The 18,258-nt window shown below is 43.6% G+C and overlaps 1 protein-coding gene across 4 annotated transcripts in view; it reads left to right on the top strand.

The window, feature by feature from the left end:
• MTUS2 (microtubule associated scaffold protein 2) overlaps nucleotides 1-18,258 on the top strand; it is a 533,984-nt gene that overhangs the window by 460,001 nt on the left and 55,725 nt on the right. For 3 of the 4 annotated variants that reach the window (XM_081046099.1, XM_081046097.1, XM_081046098.1), the window contains one exon: nucleotides 18,178-18,244. In XM_081046099.1, coding sequence (XP_080902225.1) covers nucleotides 18,178-18,244 — 67 coding nt within the window. Of the gene's footprint in view, nucleotides 1-7,477; nucleotides 8,038-18,177; nucleotides 18,245-18,258 lie in introns of those variants that run through there. The other variant, XM_081046100.1, reaches the window with a different exon arrangement.

Below are 18,258 nucleotides of genomic sequence, written 5' to 3'. Positions count from 1 at the left end.
TGCCTGTGGTAGGAAAACACTTGCAATGTTGGCAGCACAGCAAGGAGGCCAGCATGGCTGGAGCGGGGTAAGGGATGGGGCGAGTACTAGATAATGAGATCAGAGAGGAACACACAAGACCAATTCAAGGTCGTTGAAAGGACTTTGGATTTTATTCTGAGTAAAAAGAGAAGTTAATGGAGGATAAAGGATTGAGGAGAGACATACTCTGACTTCTATTTATAAAATTTCTCCCAGCCTAGCTTACGCAGAATAGACCGGAGGGAGGAGCAAAGTAGAATAGGAATATTAATGGGGGTTATTGCCGCAATCCAAGTGAAATATGATGGCAGCTCAGACCGGGACACTTATAGCAGAGCTGTAAGAGGTGGTTAGATTCTTGACCTGTTTTTAAGGTAGAGCTGACAGGACTTGCTGCTGGATTGTATGTAGGATTATAGTTCATTATATTATTTTCAAAGAACTGTGGTCACCGTCACTGTAGGTGTCGACTTTCTGCTCACGTCACGTGTCATCACTAGTTGTGGGCACCTACTGGTTCCTCCCCTGAAGTGGGAGCATACGTGGGGATCGGGGGTGTGGAGCAGCAGGAACACTGTGTGGGATTCTTGGGTGAAGGCTGTGTGGCACTCCAGAGCGAGCGTCGCTAACAGCTCCTGGGCCCACACAGGTAAGTGGCCAGGCTCTTACCCTCAGTGGAAAGAAGAGAATAAGAGAGAGGAAATGGTAAGGTGGCTGTGAGCATCAGCTTTCTTCCATTCTTATAAAAGGTAATGGTGGTCCCCTTCGAATCGTGTGCTTTTTCAGAGCTCCCAATCTAAAGAAAAGTCCAGGTGGGTATAGGAGCAGTTTCTTCATTTGCTTAACAATGTCTGTTCAGTCAGACCCACGGATTTCTGTCCCTTGGGATTGTGTACACCTTCCAGATGTTAGAGCCACCACTATGTTGCTGCACATTGGCAGAGTCTCGATGTCCTGAAGTTCTTCAACTTTAACCAGGGTCAGTCAGTCCACCCAATCTTTAATGTATTTATTCGACATGTACTGGTACTTACTGTGTACCTAGTACTGTGCTAAGTGATAAGGCTATAGGCAGATGGTCATTGCTTTCATGGAGATGGTAACCTAGTAGGAAGATGGACATTAGACAAACAGATCAGATAACTATTAATTGCCACGGTAAGAAATGCTACAAAAGAGGAGAAGTGTCTGGGAGAACCTCAATCTGGTTAGGGGGTTGGGGACTGGTCTTACCCAAGGTAAGAAGCCATATGCTGAGATCAGTGATATGTTACTCCCTTTTCAGCAGTGGCCCCAGTCTGTTACTGGGGAGACTGCTGTTTTGTCACGGATAGCAAAGATTATCAGAGCCCTGGAACAGACACCTTGATTGGTTACAGACACCATTTCAGTGTCCAGGTTCTTTCTTCCCTCCTTTGTAATGGTAGTCACACTGTTGATTGATATTCATCTTATAGTCCTGTGGTCATCCTTCTCATTCTGATATGTGTCAAAGAGACAGATACACCTTGGAGCTTTGCCAAGTGTTCCCTGTCTCTGTATCTGAGCTTCCTGTCAGTTATCCAGTTGTGCCCAGTTATGTATCCACAGGTAGTAGAAATCATTGTGAATTTCACTTCTCTTCCGAGAGTAGTCAACTCTTCTGAACATTATGCAGAAACTTAAGGAGGATACCTCTCCTGCAATCATCCTAGTCACTGACTTAAAAGGAAAAAAAATAAAAGTACTGTCAAAGATCAACAGACAGAAAAAAGGTTGTCCCACATAAGTAGCAACCTTCCTCCTTGGGTATTACAGAAAAGTGACATTTTTCACGGTTCTCTTTTGACAAGTATGTAAGAACAGAATAGCACATAGGTCCTTTTTTTTAGTCCTTTAATATTCTAAATCCTGGTGAGCCCATCAAAGGTGTTTTAGAACCTCTGTTGTCTGTGTGCAGATGATGGCGACCACCCATCACCTCCAGTTTAAAGATTTCTGCTTTGCATTTTCCCTTTCCAGCCTGTTTTCACCTCACTAAAACCTCTAGGTGAATGGTGTTTGGTGAAAGCTACGCATATTTTCCTGGCGGTCCCCTTTACTAAAAACTCCAGTGCAAGAGCTCCAGCTCATATTTTAGACACATGGAAAAATGAGGAACCAAAATAAACACATGGTTGCCTTGACAATCTGTAAGAGCCTCTCTCATGATCATTCTTCCTGGTTTTCTTTGGAAATAACTAGTGAGACACAGATATAATTTCTATCACGTGGACCTCATGCAAATGGTGCCCTGGCTCGCAAGTGACACAAAATACCAAATGCTCCCTGGCCAGAAGCCACCTTTACTCCATGGACTCCTCCAGGACCCACCTCGTATCAGCTCAGGGAACGGTCACTGAGACCTATTCTCAAGGCAGATCTAATGTTGTGGGTGTGAAAGTGAGCGAGGCACAGCAAGGGGGCCGTGATATTTGGGGGGAAACAGATGTAAGCAATTATTATTACATGAAGCAGAATGTCGCTAACAAGAGCAAATATACAGAATGGCAGGAAATCACAGAAAAGGAGAAAATTCACTCCAAATGGGAGGACCAGACAAAGGAAGTGGAGTGGTGCTCACCGGACTGGGGAGTCAAGTTTGCGCAGGAGGAGACTTGAGTCTGACAGGGGTGGTTGGGGTGGGGGTTGGGTAAGGAAGTCCAAGCTGAAGACAGAGAAACAGAGATAATAAAATTGAACACTTTAACACTGACTTGCACACATGGCTTCTCCTATGTCAGTTTAAGATATTTGCATATTGGTTTGTAAACGTACATTTAAAAAGAAAAATGCAGTAAGCCTCTTGTTCCAAGATCAGAAAATGTGGGACATTGTCATAAATGTGTTTGAATTTCCTTTTACATTTTTATATGCTCAGAGTCCTCATCCAGATTACCAACTTACAAACTTGCCGTTATGGAGGCCTTCCACACTAAAAAGCTCAACAATTGCCATGTAATTGGTGAGCATAGTGGCCAAGGACAAAAACTTTCCAGTCAGGTCTGAGTTCAAGACCCCGGTCGATCATTTCCTAGCTTTGTGTATACCTGACAGGTTGTGCAACCTCTGCGCCTCAGTTTTCACATCTGCAAAATGGGGATGATGACAAGGCTTATTTCACATTGTTTTGTGAGAGTCACATGAGATATTGCATGCCCTCTTTAAGTACAATGCCTGGCATCTGTTAATGCCCAGTTAACATTCATTATTCGTGATTGCTCCAAGACACAGTGTTTGTAGGTTTTCTCTGAAGATATACCAATAGACCTCCATATAACTTTTCTAAATATTCATTCTCCTCCAATGCAAGAAAATAAACCTGGAATAAAAACCATCTCCAACTTTAAAAAATACTAAGAACAAAAAAGTTCCCAGATTTCATCAGCCTGTGAGGTCACAGGTTCCTTTTGTGCCAAATCACAATAGTCTAACCCCCCAGCTATGTGCCTTCAATGAGTTCAGTCTTTTCTCAGATATCCAAGCACTTTCGGGACTGCTTAGAAGATGTTGATGTCAGAAGCTGCCTCCCCTGACGCCGTGGCTTGCCACCGTGTGATAGGGTCCAGTTTGTCTCCCTCAAAGTGACTTTCATTGAGCATTTTCTTCTTCTAAACACCCCATGAAAAGGAGCTGTTGCTTTCTCACCCCAGCCTAAGACCCCATCCTGCATTCTTCAGTGGCTCTTCCAAGGACTTTTGTTTGTGGGAAGGATCACTTCCTTCAAGGGTCCTGTCACTCCTACCAGGGGGCTCTAAAAAGACAGCCCACAGCCTCGGATCAGATCGTGGTATCTAATTTCCATTCCCAGCTGGGAGGAACTGCTGGAGGGAATGGCTGTCCAGGCCTGTAGCAGAAATACTCAAGATGAGCCTAGAGTACCGTGTTGTGTCAGAAAGCAAGGAAGGTAGACGAATGAGTTGTGTCAAACAGACACAGGGACCAACAAGGTGTTCCCATTGGCGATAGATGAGATAAGAATAATAAAGGTAACTCATTAGAATACATTGTGTATTAACATAAAAACATGAGTTCATAACGGTGTTTTGAAAAAGTAAAAGAAAGCAAACCTCTTCGGATACCATGGCAACAGCAAGTTTCATTCAGAGAATAGGTGCTTAAGGGGAAAGGACTAAGCATTTATCCTCTTTCCTGTATAAACTGTATTGACATCACCCTAGTTGATGATGAAAAATTCTTTCCTCACACAAAAACTCCAGCTAATACATGCCAAAGGGTGATAGAATCAGATCCTGTAACTTCCAATGAAATAATTGATTCGGGTAATAATCATTCACAGCTGAAATCACTAAATGAAAGGTTGCCGGGAACTTGATGATGGAGTGGAGGAGGCTGTCCCATTTGAGCCAGGATAGCTGCACTAAAAATGCAACACCCAGTTGTGGTGTGCTTCCTGTTAGGCGGCAATTGGATGCCCACAATGTCACATCTGAGGTATTGGGCCAAAGAAATTGGGCCTGAATCTCATCCAGCCCCAGGAATAAATGTCACTTACAGGGACGTAGGGGGAGTAAAAGGACATTACAAGGAAGCAGAGAGGCATCTCCAGAATATGGGACATTCTGCAAGCCAGCTGATCCGTTTTCCAAACACGTCAGTGACACAGGGAAAGGAAGGGCAGGGGCGGACCCCCTGTTGGTTAAAAAGGCTAAGAGACTCAATACCTAATATTACATGTAGATGTAGTTTGAGTCCTAATTCAAGAAAACCAACTGTAAACTAATTTTCTTTCAGAAACCAGGGAAATTTTGTTTTGGATTTAGGTATTAGATGCCAAGGAAATGTCAATTTTGTTCGATGTTTTAATGGCATTGGGGTTATGTAAAAATGTTCATAATTTTCAACGGTGCATACTAAAGTATGTAGGGTTTTGCTTTAAAATACTTTAGTACATTTTAAAAGAAAAGGCACAGGCGAAAATAAAGAGACAAAATTTTGATAATTGATGGAACTGGGTGATTGGATATATGAAAAAAAGTTTTAAAAGTTCAGAGGAAAGAAATGTGCCAAAATCTTGATGACTGTTGAAAGCTGAAATGGGTATATAAAGGCCCTTTGTATTTATCACTCTATTTTTCAGTATGTTTAACGTTTTTTCAACATATAAACAAACAAATACTGCAGAATTCTAAGACGCTGGTACATTTCTCAAAATCTGGGTTATTTGCTCTGAGATCTGTGTGCGATTTCAGCGAGGCCTTCTCGGATGGACTGAGCCAACCCCGGCCCCGCGCTCTGTGGCGCCCTCTGTGGACAAGGAGAGAAACTGACTGTCTTCCTTCTCTGGGCAGCCTCCCCGGTGTCACCCTAATCTGGGTGACCAAGCCCTCTCCTACATTGTCCAAAAACGAGCAGTAGTTTGCTAGTAAGGTGCAATCTAAATCCTAATTTAGAAAGAAACCGCTGCCTAAAGTGTGGAAAGGCAACTCTGCTCCGAGGAAGCGTTCTTCACATTACTGGGGAGAGTTGAGCTTCTTGGAGCCTCCCATCCCCCCGGCTCCTTCCACAGCAGGGCCTGTGCTTTATCTTGATCTACTGGGCAGGGACCTTCTGCCTCCAGGTGAATGCAAGCCACCGCATTTGGTGTTTTTAATTGTGATCAAATACACATGAATTTTTTTTTTTACCATTTTAACCATGTATGTGTACAGTTCAATAGCATTCAGTACAGTCACATTATTCTGCAACCCAATCTCTAGAATTCTTTTCATCTTGCAAAACTGTAATTCTGTCCCCAAGAAACACTAAGTCCCCATCTCCACCTCCCCCTGCCCCTGGCAGCCGCCATTCTGCTTCTGTCTCTATGGATTTGACAGCTCTAGGTCCCTCATATCAGTGGAATCACACAGTATTTGTCTTTTATGAGTGGCCCATTTCATTAGCAACATGTCCTCAAGGTTCATCCATGTTGTAGCAGGTGACAGGATTTCCTTCCTTTTCAGAGGCTGAATGACATTCCATGGTATGGATGGAACACATTTCGTCTGTCTGTTCTCCATTGATGGATACTTGGGTTGCTTCCACCTTTTGCCTGCAGGGACTCATGCTGCAAACGTGGGTGCCCCAGGGCACCGCTTCTTGCAATATAAAGTTTTTCTCACAAGGTTTCAAAAATCCCAGAAACAGCCCTCAGCCCAGGTTCAAGTTCAAGGTCCTGTGAGCTTCTCTCCCTCAAAGCTCATTGCTGAGAAGGGCAAGCCTGTGTGCGAGGGAGGCGCTCTGTACTCCTGACATCACAGAGCCCAGGCAGTGGTTGCTGCCTCCTTCCTACACCTCATTGTAAAACAAGCAAAATAACAAATGCTGGCAAGAGGGTAAAACGTGGAAATTTATTCCCTGACCCCTATTTCTCATTCCCGAAGGGAGGGCTGCTATTATATGAAAAGTGTGTCTCTTTCCAAAAAGCTTTATTCTAGACAGATGTATGTGTGAGTCCAGTTTCGCTTTGTGTTTTAAAAAGTTTGTTTTCCCCTCGATAGTATATCACCTTTCCATGCTGTGGGAAGGTGTTGGGCATCTAAGCTTGTTTCCATTTCTCTGCGGGTCCGAACAATGCTAAACTGAATCCCCTCGGGCATACTTCCCCCCTGCCTGTTTAGGTACTGTTGTGGGACAGAGGCAATGGCAGCTCAAAGGGTATGTACATTCTCATGTTGGGAGGGACAGCTATATTGCCCACCCAATGCACTGGGCTAATTTACTTGTTAGCTTACAAGGAAGATGTGAGTGTATTCTTTCAAGTTTAGGGCAAACATTCCAGTCTGTTCTTATTTGGTCATCAAATATCCTTGCTGTCTTCTATGCTACTCAATTAAAATCTGTTTGGAAAATCTCAAGTTAGTAAAATTATCTAATGTGAACAACTATTGGCTGCTTATAGCCTTAGGCAAATTTAATGGGCAAAAATCTAATTGTATGTTTCTGCAGGTGATAGATTTCAGGATTTCTCCTTTGAGGTGTCAGGAAATACAAAGTTAATCTTGTAAATATCCCCATCTTTACATTCAGGATTGCATAAATACATTTTTAAATGCCACATCTCTTTTGGAAAAACCTTTGGCTCCCTACCGCCTTCCCTTTTTGATTTTTAACTATTTGAAAAATTACAAATTGCCCAGAAAGATCAAGTTCTCTCCGGCTTTTATGTTGACATGCGGGGAGAAATGTCTGCCTCAAACCCCAATTTTAATTACTCAGGCCACTTGAATGGTTTGTGAATGTGTGCCTAGGCAAGCAATTTCACAATTATATTTCAAATGTAAAGATTTCATCAAACAAGGCAAAAATTGCTCCCGGCACACAAATTTGAAAATGAGTAATCGGTCCCAGAGGCAGCCGACACCGGGCGAGGAGGAGGGACAGGAGGAGAGGCCGTGCACAGCACGGTCACACTGCGTGTACGCTTCAGGAGAAGAGCACGCCCGCGTCTGAGCAGAGCCGGGCCTGCGTCGGCTGCCTCCACGGCCCTGGGCGCGGGGGCCCGCGGAAGCCCAGGCTCGGGGCCGCCCCCGGCGCCCTCTCCGGGCGCGTCTGCCGCGCAGGCAGCGGCTCCAGCTCCAGCGGGCTGGCCGTCCTCCGGGGAGACGGCACTGCTACACGCTCCTCTGTTCCGCGGCTGTGGACGGGCCTCGTCCTGAGCATTCCGGGGGCCGAGGGACCCTCCCTCCGCCTGTCCCCTCCCTCTCGGGCCCCCGCCCTCCCTCTCCCGCAGCGGGAGCGAAACGCTGCGCCGGGCGCCCCTCCTCCGGCTCTTCTGGCTCTCGGATTCCCGAAGTTATTAGGAGAAATAAGGTAGCCGATGGGGACCACGTGGAGGTTGTGACAGCTCCAGGCGCGCCCCTTCGGTGTGAGCCATCACCTCGCCTGAGGAATTACCGCTGACGCGTTGAATGAAGGCGGTCCCAGGGCCAGCCGGCCGCCGGGATGGGCCACGGCGGCTGCAAGCCTTATATCTGCCTTCAGTGCCTGGACAAGACGGTACTTTGCCTTCCCTCTCTCTCTTCTCCCCTCCCCCCTCGGAAGGGCACGGAGACTGCCTGCGCTGCCACCTGGGTCCCTCTCCCCTTTGTTGGTGAGCAGGAGGCTGTCCCTCCCGGTTCCAGCGCGCTGCTCTCCTTCGCTATGCGGTGCCTTACGTAACTCTGGGCTCCTGCAGCCTCGGATGTAACTGTTGCTTTTCCCAGAAACAACAGTCGGGCTCTGCTCAAACATCTTGAAACCCCAACTGCCAAGAAATCCTTGGAATATTCTTAGTGCATTTAATGCACCTGTGAGACCAGAGATACTCAAGGGGGGAGTTCATTTAGCCAGGCATGTTCCTCTCTGCCCGCTGCTAACTTTGAAAGTTTACCGCTCTTTCTCACAAAGAGCGTCCATCCGTGTAATTTATCTTCTTAAGGGCAGAGAAGAAAGCACCGGTGCAGTGCTTCTCTCTGTGTTTCTTTGCATTGCACGAGGGGAATAACACAGAGCTGAAAAGTCACCAGCCAGTGTCTGTGGGTGTGTTCAGGTCCCTCGTGCGAGGAAACTCACAGCCAGGGTGCTGGACATGGAATGCAAGCGAGAATTGTATGACAATTGCTGCACCCAGCCTTTCTTTGCTTTTGGCGTTTGCCTGTGAGCTTGCAGACGGATTAGGACATGCTTTAATTTACTATTGGAAATGTGTTGGCAAGAAATCTTGTCTCTGTAATATGTTTCATTCTCCTGTTCGTTTGGATTTCTCAAAGATGCATGAAGTGGGATTTATTTAACAAGGGGTTGAAATTGCCTCTACCCATGTGAAAATCAGCCGTATAGACAGCTCAAGGTATAGTATGGAACCAGGTGAAGGGAAATATATGGCTTAATATAAAACTCATTACAAGGAGGTCACTTGGGAACATCTTAGCGTTCAGTTCTGTTTATGAGCTCTGACCTGGGAGTACCACTGAGGAAAATTAAAGGGGTATCTTAAGTCACCTAGTACTTTTGTTCCAATAGAAATAACTATTTCAATGGGTTTGCCTTTTGCTGTGTTTATGTACACATTTGTGTGCTTTTAACAAATAGAAATACAAAACATTTTCATGCGATGGTTTGCAAATCTAACACTGAAGTGATGAAGCCCTTTTTTTCAAGAGAACTAGTCACAAAAAGGTGTTGAAGGAAAACTTATAATTATAGTTATAATAAAAGGGAAGCATTTGCTACATATAAAATATTTTAATATTACTAAACCTTTGTACAAAATTTGTAGAAATAGAAGCTGTAATATGCAGACCTTTTTTGAGGAAAAAGTTTTAAAGTGAAACTGTCCTTTTTTGTTTCAAATCAAATTCTTGAAAATAATGATCCCTGTGTCATTCTTTTTCATTCGGGGATTTTGGAAGATAACTAAATGTTATTTCATCTCTTTAACAGTGGGATGTTTAAGTAACTTTCAAACGTTTTAGTTTTGAAACTTCCAACTCAATACAAATTATTTTTTTACTGATGAAAGCTTAAAAGCTTATACTGCCTCTACCAATTTTCTCACTATGTTTACACCCACACTTGACTTTTCTTTGCTATGTTTTTGAACGGTATTCCTGATGGAGAAGTTGTACATAGGTATTCATGGGTGCTCATTTTAGGAACTAAGGGCTTTCTTTTCTGAAATTAAAAGAAAATCATTGTTTTATTTAGTTGCCCACTTTTCCGGAGATCTTCACAGGCAATGTGCCAAAATCATTTGTTTATTCAGTAGTTACCTGCATTCCCTTGAGGGGTGTTAGGGGATCCCTTTAAATCTTACAATAAAATCCTGTAGTCCGTTAATCAGCTCTAAGAACCGCAGCAGCAGCATTGAAAGAGGCCTGATAAAGTTGTTTGTAAAGTTGTTTCTGGATAATTTAGCACAGCTTAATAACCCTTAAAAAAAATAAAGAAACATTTCCTGAGAACTTTACATGGATACAAAATTAAAAACTTAATTTTGAGAAATGAAAAATAACTTTTTTAACAGTTTGATCAGGGTGCAGCTCAAGATGTTCTGAAAAAAATGATAGGACAATTAAAGATACTTTTCAGCACTCAGTTTCAGAGATGGAGATAAGAAATACAAATCTGAAGAGGCTTCTTTAGCATTAATTTGTTGGGAGAAACTATAGCATCTTGCCTAGAGTATAAAGAATAAAAATGTGTTAAATGAACAAATGGGTTTTAAGAGCTGATTGTGCTTATGTGTTTACAACTTTTGTAAAACCTGTTTATTGACAATATTTATTACTGCTTGGCTCTGTGAGTAGATATTATGGGGACTATCAAAGATTTCTTAAAAGGCACATTTTGCCCAATGGAGTTTACCAGTTATTTGTTTAATTGTACTGCTACCTTTTTTGGAGAAATTATGACAAGTAGGCAACAATAACACATAAAGAGCAATTCAAACATTAGTACAAGAGTGGAGTATAATTAAGTGAAGGTATGTGGTTCTGACCATACCTGTTTCTGGAACTTAGTGAAAGGAGAAATCAGTGCTGGGATCATACGCAAGGTTTTTTGGAACAAGTGGAACATGAATTGGACTTTGAGGAATGGGGAGGTATTTTGATGAACTGGTGAGAAGAAGGTAGGCATGAGGTGTTTTGGCTGAGTTTGATGGAAGAAGAGGATAAACACTGTGGGAAGCTGAGCATATGGGAACTGTGGGGAGATATCTTCCAGGCTGAAAGCCAGGCCCAGGTTTTTCAACCTGTGTTAACAAGAAGTAGGGATCTATCTTGGCCTTTTGGGCTGTCAATGTAAGAAATGTCCAGACCTGTAAAAAATTTGTAGAAGAGTATTTGAGCCAAACTGATAACGTGCTGGGAAGCAAGGTCTCAAATGCTCCTGAGAACGACAGTTTTGCAGTTTCTTTTTATACATTGGGACTTAAAGGAGGAAGTGTAAGGAAGATTACACGAAGGTGGGAGAAAGCAAGATACAGGATAGTTAACAGGAGGATTGCTCTCTTCAGGGTGGTCACGCCTCTGTGGGGTCTGAAAAAGAGGATGAGTTTGGCATTTCAAAGGTGTGTTAGCCTAGATATGCAAGAACAGTGGATAAGGCTGGCTTATTACAGGCGTAGGACATAACTACCCACTGTGACCTGGCCAGTTAGGGATTTATGATCCCATCACCCTGTGAGGTTACTTTCTTTCACATTTATTAGAGCTGCTTTTTTATACACAGAGCAGAATGGCAATCTTTAGAAAGACTTTTGAAAGGAAAAGTATGCCCCAGTGAGGCCTTTGGGACACCCAGATGGATCCCAAAGAGTTCATTCCTGGATCAAGCCAGCAGCTCTGTGTGTTCGGAAACTCCTTACCCTTAACCTGCCAGAGCAGACCGCTTTTAGGGGCGTTGAGTTACGAAGAGAAATAAACTAGCTGTATAAACTAGAATGCCAACTTGCTTTTTAACAGTAAGAAATAGAACTGACAAGCAAATGAGTGATAACTAGCCCAAGAAACTTGTTATTTCTTTTCAGTGTCAACATCTAGCATCATCAGACGCTTTGATGAGAATGGAATCTGAGCCACAATATTTAGGCATTCAGTGGCCACAGAGCCTAGGGTGTCCATGAGCCATCAACCCTGAAGTCTGACCTTCATGCAGCTGAGAAGGCTGTGTGATTGTTATGGCTTCTTCTAAGCTCCCTTTGCATTGTTCACCTTGACTTGCTGGTTTGGTTTCTGCCTTGTCCCTTTAGAGGTTAATTTGCACATCTCGACCCTACCCTTTTCTGTGATTATTATAATCTCATAGACTATCTTATTTCCCTTTTCTCTAAATTCTTGGTAGGGGAGGGAGTTGGGAGAGGGCCTCTGACTGTTCCTCTCAGGTATGCGTGGGTGATCTGACAGTAATAAATTTGGGAAGGTGATCAGATAGAATCCAGAAAGATCAAGAAACTCCGCAAGTGATTCATAAATGGATGAAAAATCATGGTAGTAGCTAATTTTCCTTCGTTTTGCTCACTCTGAGACCCAGGATTTCCCAGCATTACATTGGGAGTCCCATTCCTTCTCTTTGGGCCCCATATTCTCTGTCCCCTCGAATTGTTCTTTAGTAACCCAGGTAGGGCATGACGTTCGTTCCCCGGTTCACTGCAGCCTCTTGGGTAAACTAGTTGTTTTTGTAACCACTGACTCTCTCTAGCATGCACAAGGGCAACGGCTGGAATTAAGCACTAAGTTTAATCATTCTGATTTTTAAAACAAGATACTCATTTTTCACACAAGTAGACATTAAATGTGAATGAAACTTTCCCTTTGGTCAGTCTATATTAAATTTCATGTCAGCATAGAAAAGCAGATGCAAAAATACGGTGGTCTGTATTAATTATATGTGAAAAAATAATACTCACTGATTAAGTCAAAGCATGGCATAGGTTGCTGCCTTAAAGCCATAATAATTGAAATGAAAAACAAAAGGTCAGTCCACCTCCCAAAGGAATTTTCCACAGTTACATTATGAATCTGGCCAATCTTCACAAAATTGATATTGAAAATGAATATGGCATTCACCAAAGGCATGTGAAAACAATGCTTAAGACTTAGAAGTTCTGTTGATGTCTCCTTATGGCTGGTTCATTTTGAATTACAAGAGAAAAATCTTTCCCTATAAGACCAAGTTCTACCAGGTAGAATTAAATCCCAACCTGAACTCGTGGAGCCTGAAGTGAAAAGTAATATTGTTTCTGGGAAGAATGAAAAATTAATTTAACCTCTGTGTAATTTCATGTGTATGTATGTTACTTTGAATTTCAAAAATGCACAATAAAAAGTATATGGGTGATTCCTCAAATACCAGAATTCTATAGATCTCTTATTCAGCTCCCTGTTGTGCTTCTTTTGCTTAGCCTGGGAAAAAGTGGCCCAGCTTAGGTGGTTGAATTTTCCCGATCTGCAGTGGTTTCAGGGCAGGCTAAAAAGATAGGAAAGATTAATTGGGAGTCTTTGGGCTTACACATATATATATTTTTTAATTTACATATACAAAGTCGGACAAGTAAGTTCACAAACTTTCCACCGTGTATTTACGTGGTGGAAAGGTCGCGAATTTAATTGTCTGATCTTCATATATGCCCCACCTTTTTAAAAAATACCAGGTGAGGAAGAGGGAGCTGAGAGTGAAAACTGCAGTGAATTTTATGAAATTACCATCGGTACCCGTTGTAGCCAATCAGGAATTTTTGCCGGGAGAATCAGAGCAGAGGCATAGACTTGGCGAGGAAAAGAAAAGGGCCCATCTGATGTGGGTGAGAGGCTCCCAGAAAGAACCGCCAGGTCTCCGGGTCTTGGCCTGGGGAGCTCCCTTCATGTCCTCCTGTTTATTCATCCTTTGGTCTCAGGAAATCGCCAAGCCAGCCCTGCTCCAGTGAGTCATATTGTTTTATAATTGCTTATTCATTTACTGACTCTAGGAGACTCTAATGCTCCTTAAAGCAGAAATATTCTGCCTGGCACATAGTAGGCAGTCAGTAAAAATGTGTTGTTTGGTATACATTTCCTATTTATGGATTAGTTGTGGTGAAAGCACCTCAGTTTCACCCTACATTCAGTTTTAATAATAAACAGGCTGTTCCATTGGTTTCTGATTTAAGGAGGGGCTTCTTAGATGGCTGATGCCCACCAAGAACCACATGATGATGCTAACTGGACAGGCTTTTCACTTCCTCCCACCACCAAGTTCCCATGTGCGGCCTCCACCACTGAGCGGATAGCTCCCACGGACCAGGCACGCACAGTAACAGTGTGGCAGGCTTGCTTGGGGCCCAGCCACACATCAGTTGCTTGCCGTTAATGGGACGATTAGCAGGTCGTATGCTTTGTGGGTTTCTGTATCTAGAGAAGACTGAAGGCAGCATGAGTGTTTTTATCAGCTCCCTCTTTCCCACCTGACTATTTTTTTAAAGGTGGCGCATTCTATGTAAATTTTAAAATATATGTATGTAAACCCAAAGACTCCCAACTAATCTTTCCTATCTTTTCAGCCTGCCCTGAAAGAGTCTGTGAGCAGCCCTTAGCGTGGGAACCAGTAGCAGACTTGCAGGGGTCTGTCGCGGGCTAGTGGAGGGGATGGAGGGGAGAGCTGGAGGTCTCGGGGGGACAGCTCTCGGACTCCATCTGTGAATGCAGTGTACCCCTCTGCAGACAACAGAGAACTGGGAGTGTAAAGCAGACGTACGTGAGTAAATAAAAGTGGTAGTTACAGAGACACAGCTGCTGGCCTGGGGCGTGGATGGATGTTCTCCAAATGTCCATTTCCAGCTAAGCCTGTCTCAGAGTAAACAGTCATTTTAGAGGGATGGTCTTCTTAGACTTTGCGATTTCTGGACTGTATCACTAGGATAGTTTGGATGCTTAATACTGAGGTCTATTTTTAGCCCGTTGGGGTGAAAGTAGGAGCTCATGTACTTGGCACCAGTTAGGAATTTTCCACTCATTCCCCATGTAGGGAAGCACTGATCTAACACTAGGCCGTCAGATGAGGCCTCACTCAGGGTTTAGTCATCACACTGTGTCATCGCCCTGGACCTGGCTTAGGTGGGGGAACAAAGGGGAGTGGTGGCAGGAGATGCTTTCAGGGGGAGTCCTTGGGCCAGCCTTCCTCCTGGGTGTTCAACACGACCGAAGGACCTTGCAAGACAGCTGTTGGAATCTGTTGACCACCAGGGATGAAGTATAACTTTGTGAGGCAAGGAGTCCAGAGTGACGGTCCCTTTAAGTTCACTTCTTGCCTGAAGGACAGTGGTCCTGCAGGGCCTACGTGATGACTCATTCCTTTGCAAGGCAGCACTAGCCATTCTGGTTTGGCCGGCAGAAAACAAAAGGTAACGTCATGGATGCAGAGAATGCACAAATTAGAGAAATTGGTATTTCAAAACAAGCACTTAAGGAAGAAGGGTTGTTGCCAACCTGCACAGGCTGGCCTTAGCCAGCAGAGCTGTGTGCCAGCACCTTAAGCAGCAATACATTCATTCAGAAGCCGTCAGAAGGGGGAAGGGGGTCGGGAAAGCCAAATAGCTGCCCTATCTGAAGTTACAGGCCCATGTACGCTCCGCGGACACACAGCAGACACATCAACACCCAGGGCAAATACAGGGCGTTCAGGTGGTGGTGGGGTGTGAATGCACTCGGGGGGTTTTCATGGAAACGAGTGGTCAGGAGCGAATGCTGCCTCTCTCCCGTTAGACATGAAAAATCTTCGCGGTAATAAGCACTCAGATTCAATCTGGGGGTCGGTGCAACTTGGATCGTGACGTTGTGGAGAGAATCTCGGTGTGTTAGTGTCTGATGAAGAGTGTGGACTTTGTGTTCAAACGCCTGCATTTGCCATTTCCCAGCTGGTTACTTAGCCATATAGCTGCAGTGTCATCTTCCGTAAAGGGGGTTAGAACCAGGACCCACTAGACAGTTTTTGGAGGAGTAATGAGGCTTACCTCGCTCTGCGCCTGACATGTAGGAATTGTTTGGGAAATGTTTGTGTTAATACTGACATTTCAGCCATCGGGTTGGTTGCTCACCCTGGACAGCAGACCCTTCCCTAGTAAGCCATCTGACTAGTTTGAAACTGGCTGGTTTTACAGCCTGCGCTTACAAAAGGGTGGGGATAAGGGTGGGTTGGGGTCATGTTCATTCAGTCTTCTCCATCTCTCAATGGCCTCTGCTTCCCCAAATGGAGAGGGCATAGTGTCCCCAATCCCCACCTGTTTCATTTCTGTTTCCCCTTCCATCTCTTCTCTCTTCCACCCCCTCCCTTTTTTTCTTTCTTCTTTTCTTCTCTCACTTTGTTTCTCCTACAGCCAAGACGGAGGGGCAGGCCTGGCCACAGAGAGAAGCATTAGCTTTTCACCAAAACAATTCGAGTCCCAAAGTCATCATCAGCTATCTCTGCCTTCCTCGGCACTGCCTGCAGCTGACACCTGACACCCGCCCTCCTCCCTGCTGAGGACCTTCCAGCCACCTCTCCCCAAAATGTCCTATTCTCCAGTGGCTGGAAAGAGTGGAGTAGTTCGATATGACAGGGGAGACCCCTCAGGATGTTAACATCCCCTAGGACTCCTTTTCCAAAGGTGTTCCCTGGAGCTGAGGGAAATGTTGTCTTTAGGTTAGAAATTCAAGTTAGCTTGTTGTTTTTGTTAAGTTCTGGCTGTCCCTGCCTAACCCTGTCCAGCTCTGCACCGCTCTACACTCAGAGTGAATGCTTTGGTGATGCTGTTTGTGGATGGATAAGAACAGTATTTCAATCCACTGGCTGTGCTTGGGAACTGAAGAGACGAGTGTCCACAATTACTCTCGATGGTAGAAACGAGTTAGCTTTTTTCACTAATTTAAGATGATTGCAGGGCAAAGACTGAAATTTACCCTCTCCAGAATACTAAATTTTCTTAACTTGTAGTGACGGGCTGAATGTTGCTGGCCGTATAATGCTGCTGTGAGAATGAGCATATAATCCCCGCCATCTGTCTGATTAGAACACATCCCCTCTTCTGGTGTCCCCAGTTTTTGAACTTGGAGTAGAATCAGGGCAGAGCCAAGAAGGTGCCAAAGAAGAAAGGGGCATAAGACTGATATAACAATTTTAAACACATTTTGATACATAATATGAAAACCACCTATTAGCTGTAGGGTGCAAATAAAATAGAAGGAAGTAACGGAATTCTAATAATACCAGTTGAATGGAGCTTCCCAAGTGCCAGGCACCATGTAACTACTTCACATATATTAATTTATTCAACCCTCATGACGACCTGCAGCATCACGTAGTGATTAGGACAATGTACGCTCTCAGGTGCGTTTCTAGCCTTCAAATGCAGGCAAGGCGAGGATGCTATGGGCTGGGTCGGAAGGTAAGAGCTGCATGAATAAGAAAGGGTCCCCTTTTCCTTAAAGGATGTATTATTGCTACATTGGTCCTAAGAGGACCATAAGCTAATAATTGTTGGTGCCTGGGACTAAAATAGCTCTGTGTTTTCTGCAGACAGAGTTTTATTTTGGCATTATGAAATGAAGACATTGCCTAGCAAATGCCCTTTGGATAACCTGAGACCCTCCCCTCAACCCAAAGTGACATGCGTGTTACCGGGTCTCAGCGCAGCACACACAGAAACGAGACTGTGACAGCTGTCTATTCACATTTGGCAGTTTCTTCAAAGGTGTTGAAATCAAAGTCAAAGGGGGTTAATAAAGAAAGAACTTTCACAAGGCCCTAATGCTATTCATGCTAGATAGTTGGTACACATTTTAGCCAAAATTCCTCCTTTTAGAAAGGTTTGCTTGGGGAGTGCATTCTGCAGAATGACAGACTCTATATTTTCGGGATCCCTAACTTGAAGAGAATTTATCTAGCACGTTTCCTAGTTATTATAGTAGTGATAAAACCCTAAGAAGTATAAATGCTTATGGTGACTCAACAGCCCAGATTTCAAATTCAGCATCGCTTCAACTATTTCTCTCATAGAATGTATTTGATCTAAAAACAGCTTAGCTGTCATTTAATGACAAATGGCGCTCTTTGCACTAAATAATACTTCAAGTGTGAGTTTTCCTTTCATTCCTTCTTTGATTCAGAAGACAAAACAAAAACCTAGGAAACCTTACGTTTTGGTGTTGGTATTATTACAAAGGGACATGCTTCGTGTTCCGTTTTGTGCCCATTATTCATTAGGGAGCTGACCGTGCTTGTGTGGACAAAAGGGTCAGTTGCAGAGGCCGGTAGGAAAATAAGCATTTACCTCTTCAGAGCATCATGGCATAGACATTTTTCATGGTCAAAAATCTCATAATAATGATAATAATTAACAATGTTTAACAATATATAACAGTAGATTAATGTTTAAGACAAAGAAATATTGTAGGATGTTTTATATAAGAATGTGGTATAGATATTATTAACATTATATTGCAAGCTTTGCGCTTTGAGTGTGATACAAATGAATGAGTCAGACTTGGCTTTGTACATTTTTTATATGCTTATATAATGAGAAAATTATTTCCTTAAGGGCTAGACTTATAAATATTTGCTTAATATGATTCATTAATTAAACATGTGAAAGTGCTTATCGAGCATAAAACTAGGAGACTCTCAGTGTCCGTTTTGTTTTTTCAGAATGAAAGTGCCCTTGTGAAAGAAAAAGAGCTGTCAATCGAACTTGCAAACATCAGGGATGAAGTTGGTAAGTAGGGCATT

The sequence above is a fragment of the Rhinolophus hipposideros genome (genome assembly GCF_964194185.1).
Source record: "Rhinolophus hipposideros genome assembly, chromosome: 4".
Taxonomy (NCBI): Eukaryota; Metazoa; Chordata; class Mammalia; order Chiroptera; family Rhinolophidae; genus Rhinolophus; species Rhinolophus hipposideros.
Note: the sequence above shows the minus strand (reverse complement) of the source record. Positions and strands in the feature narration are given on the sequence as shown.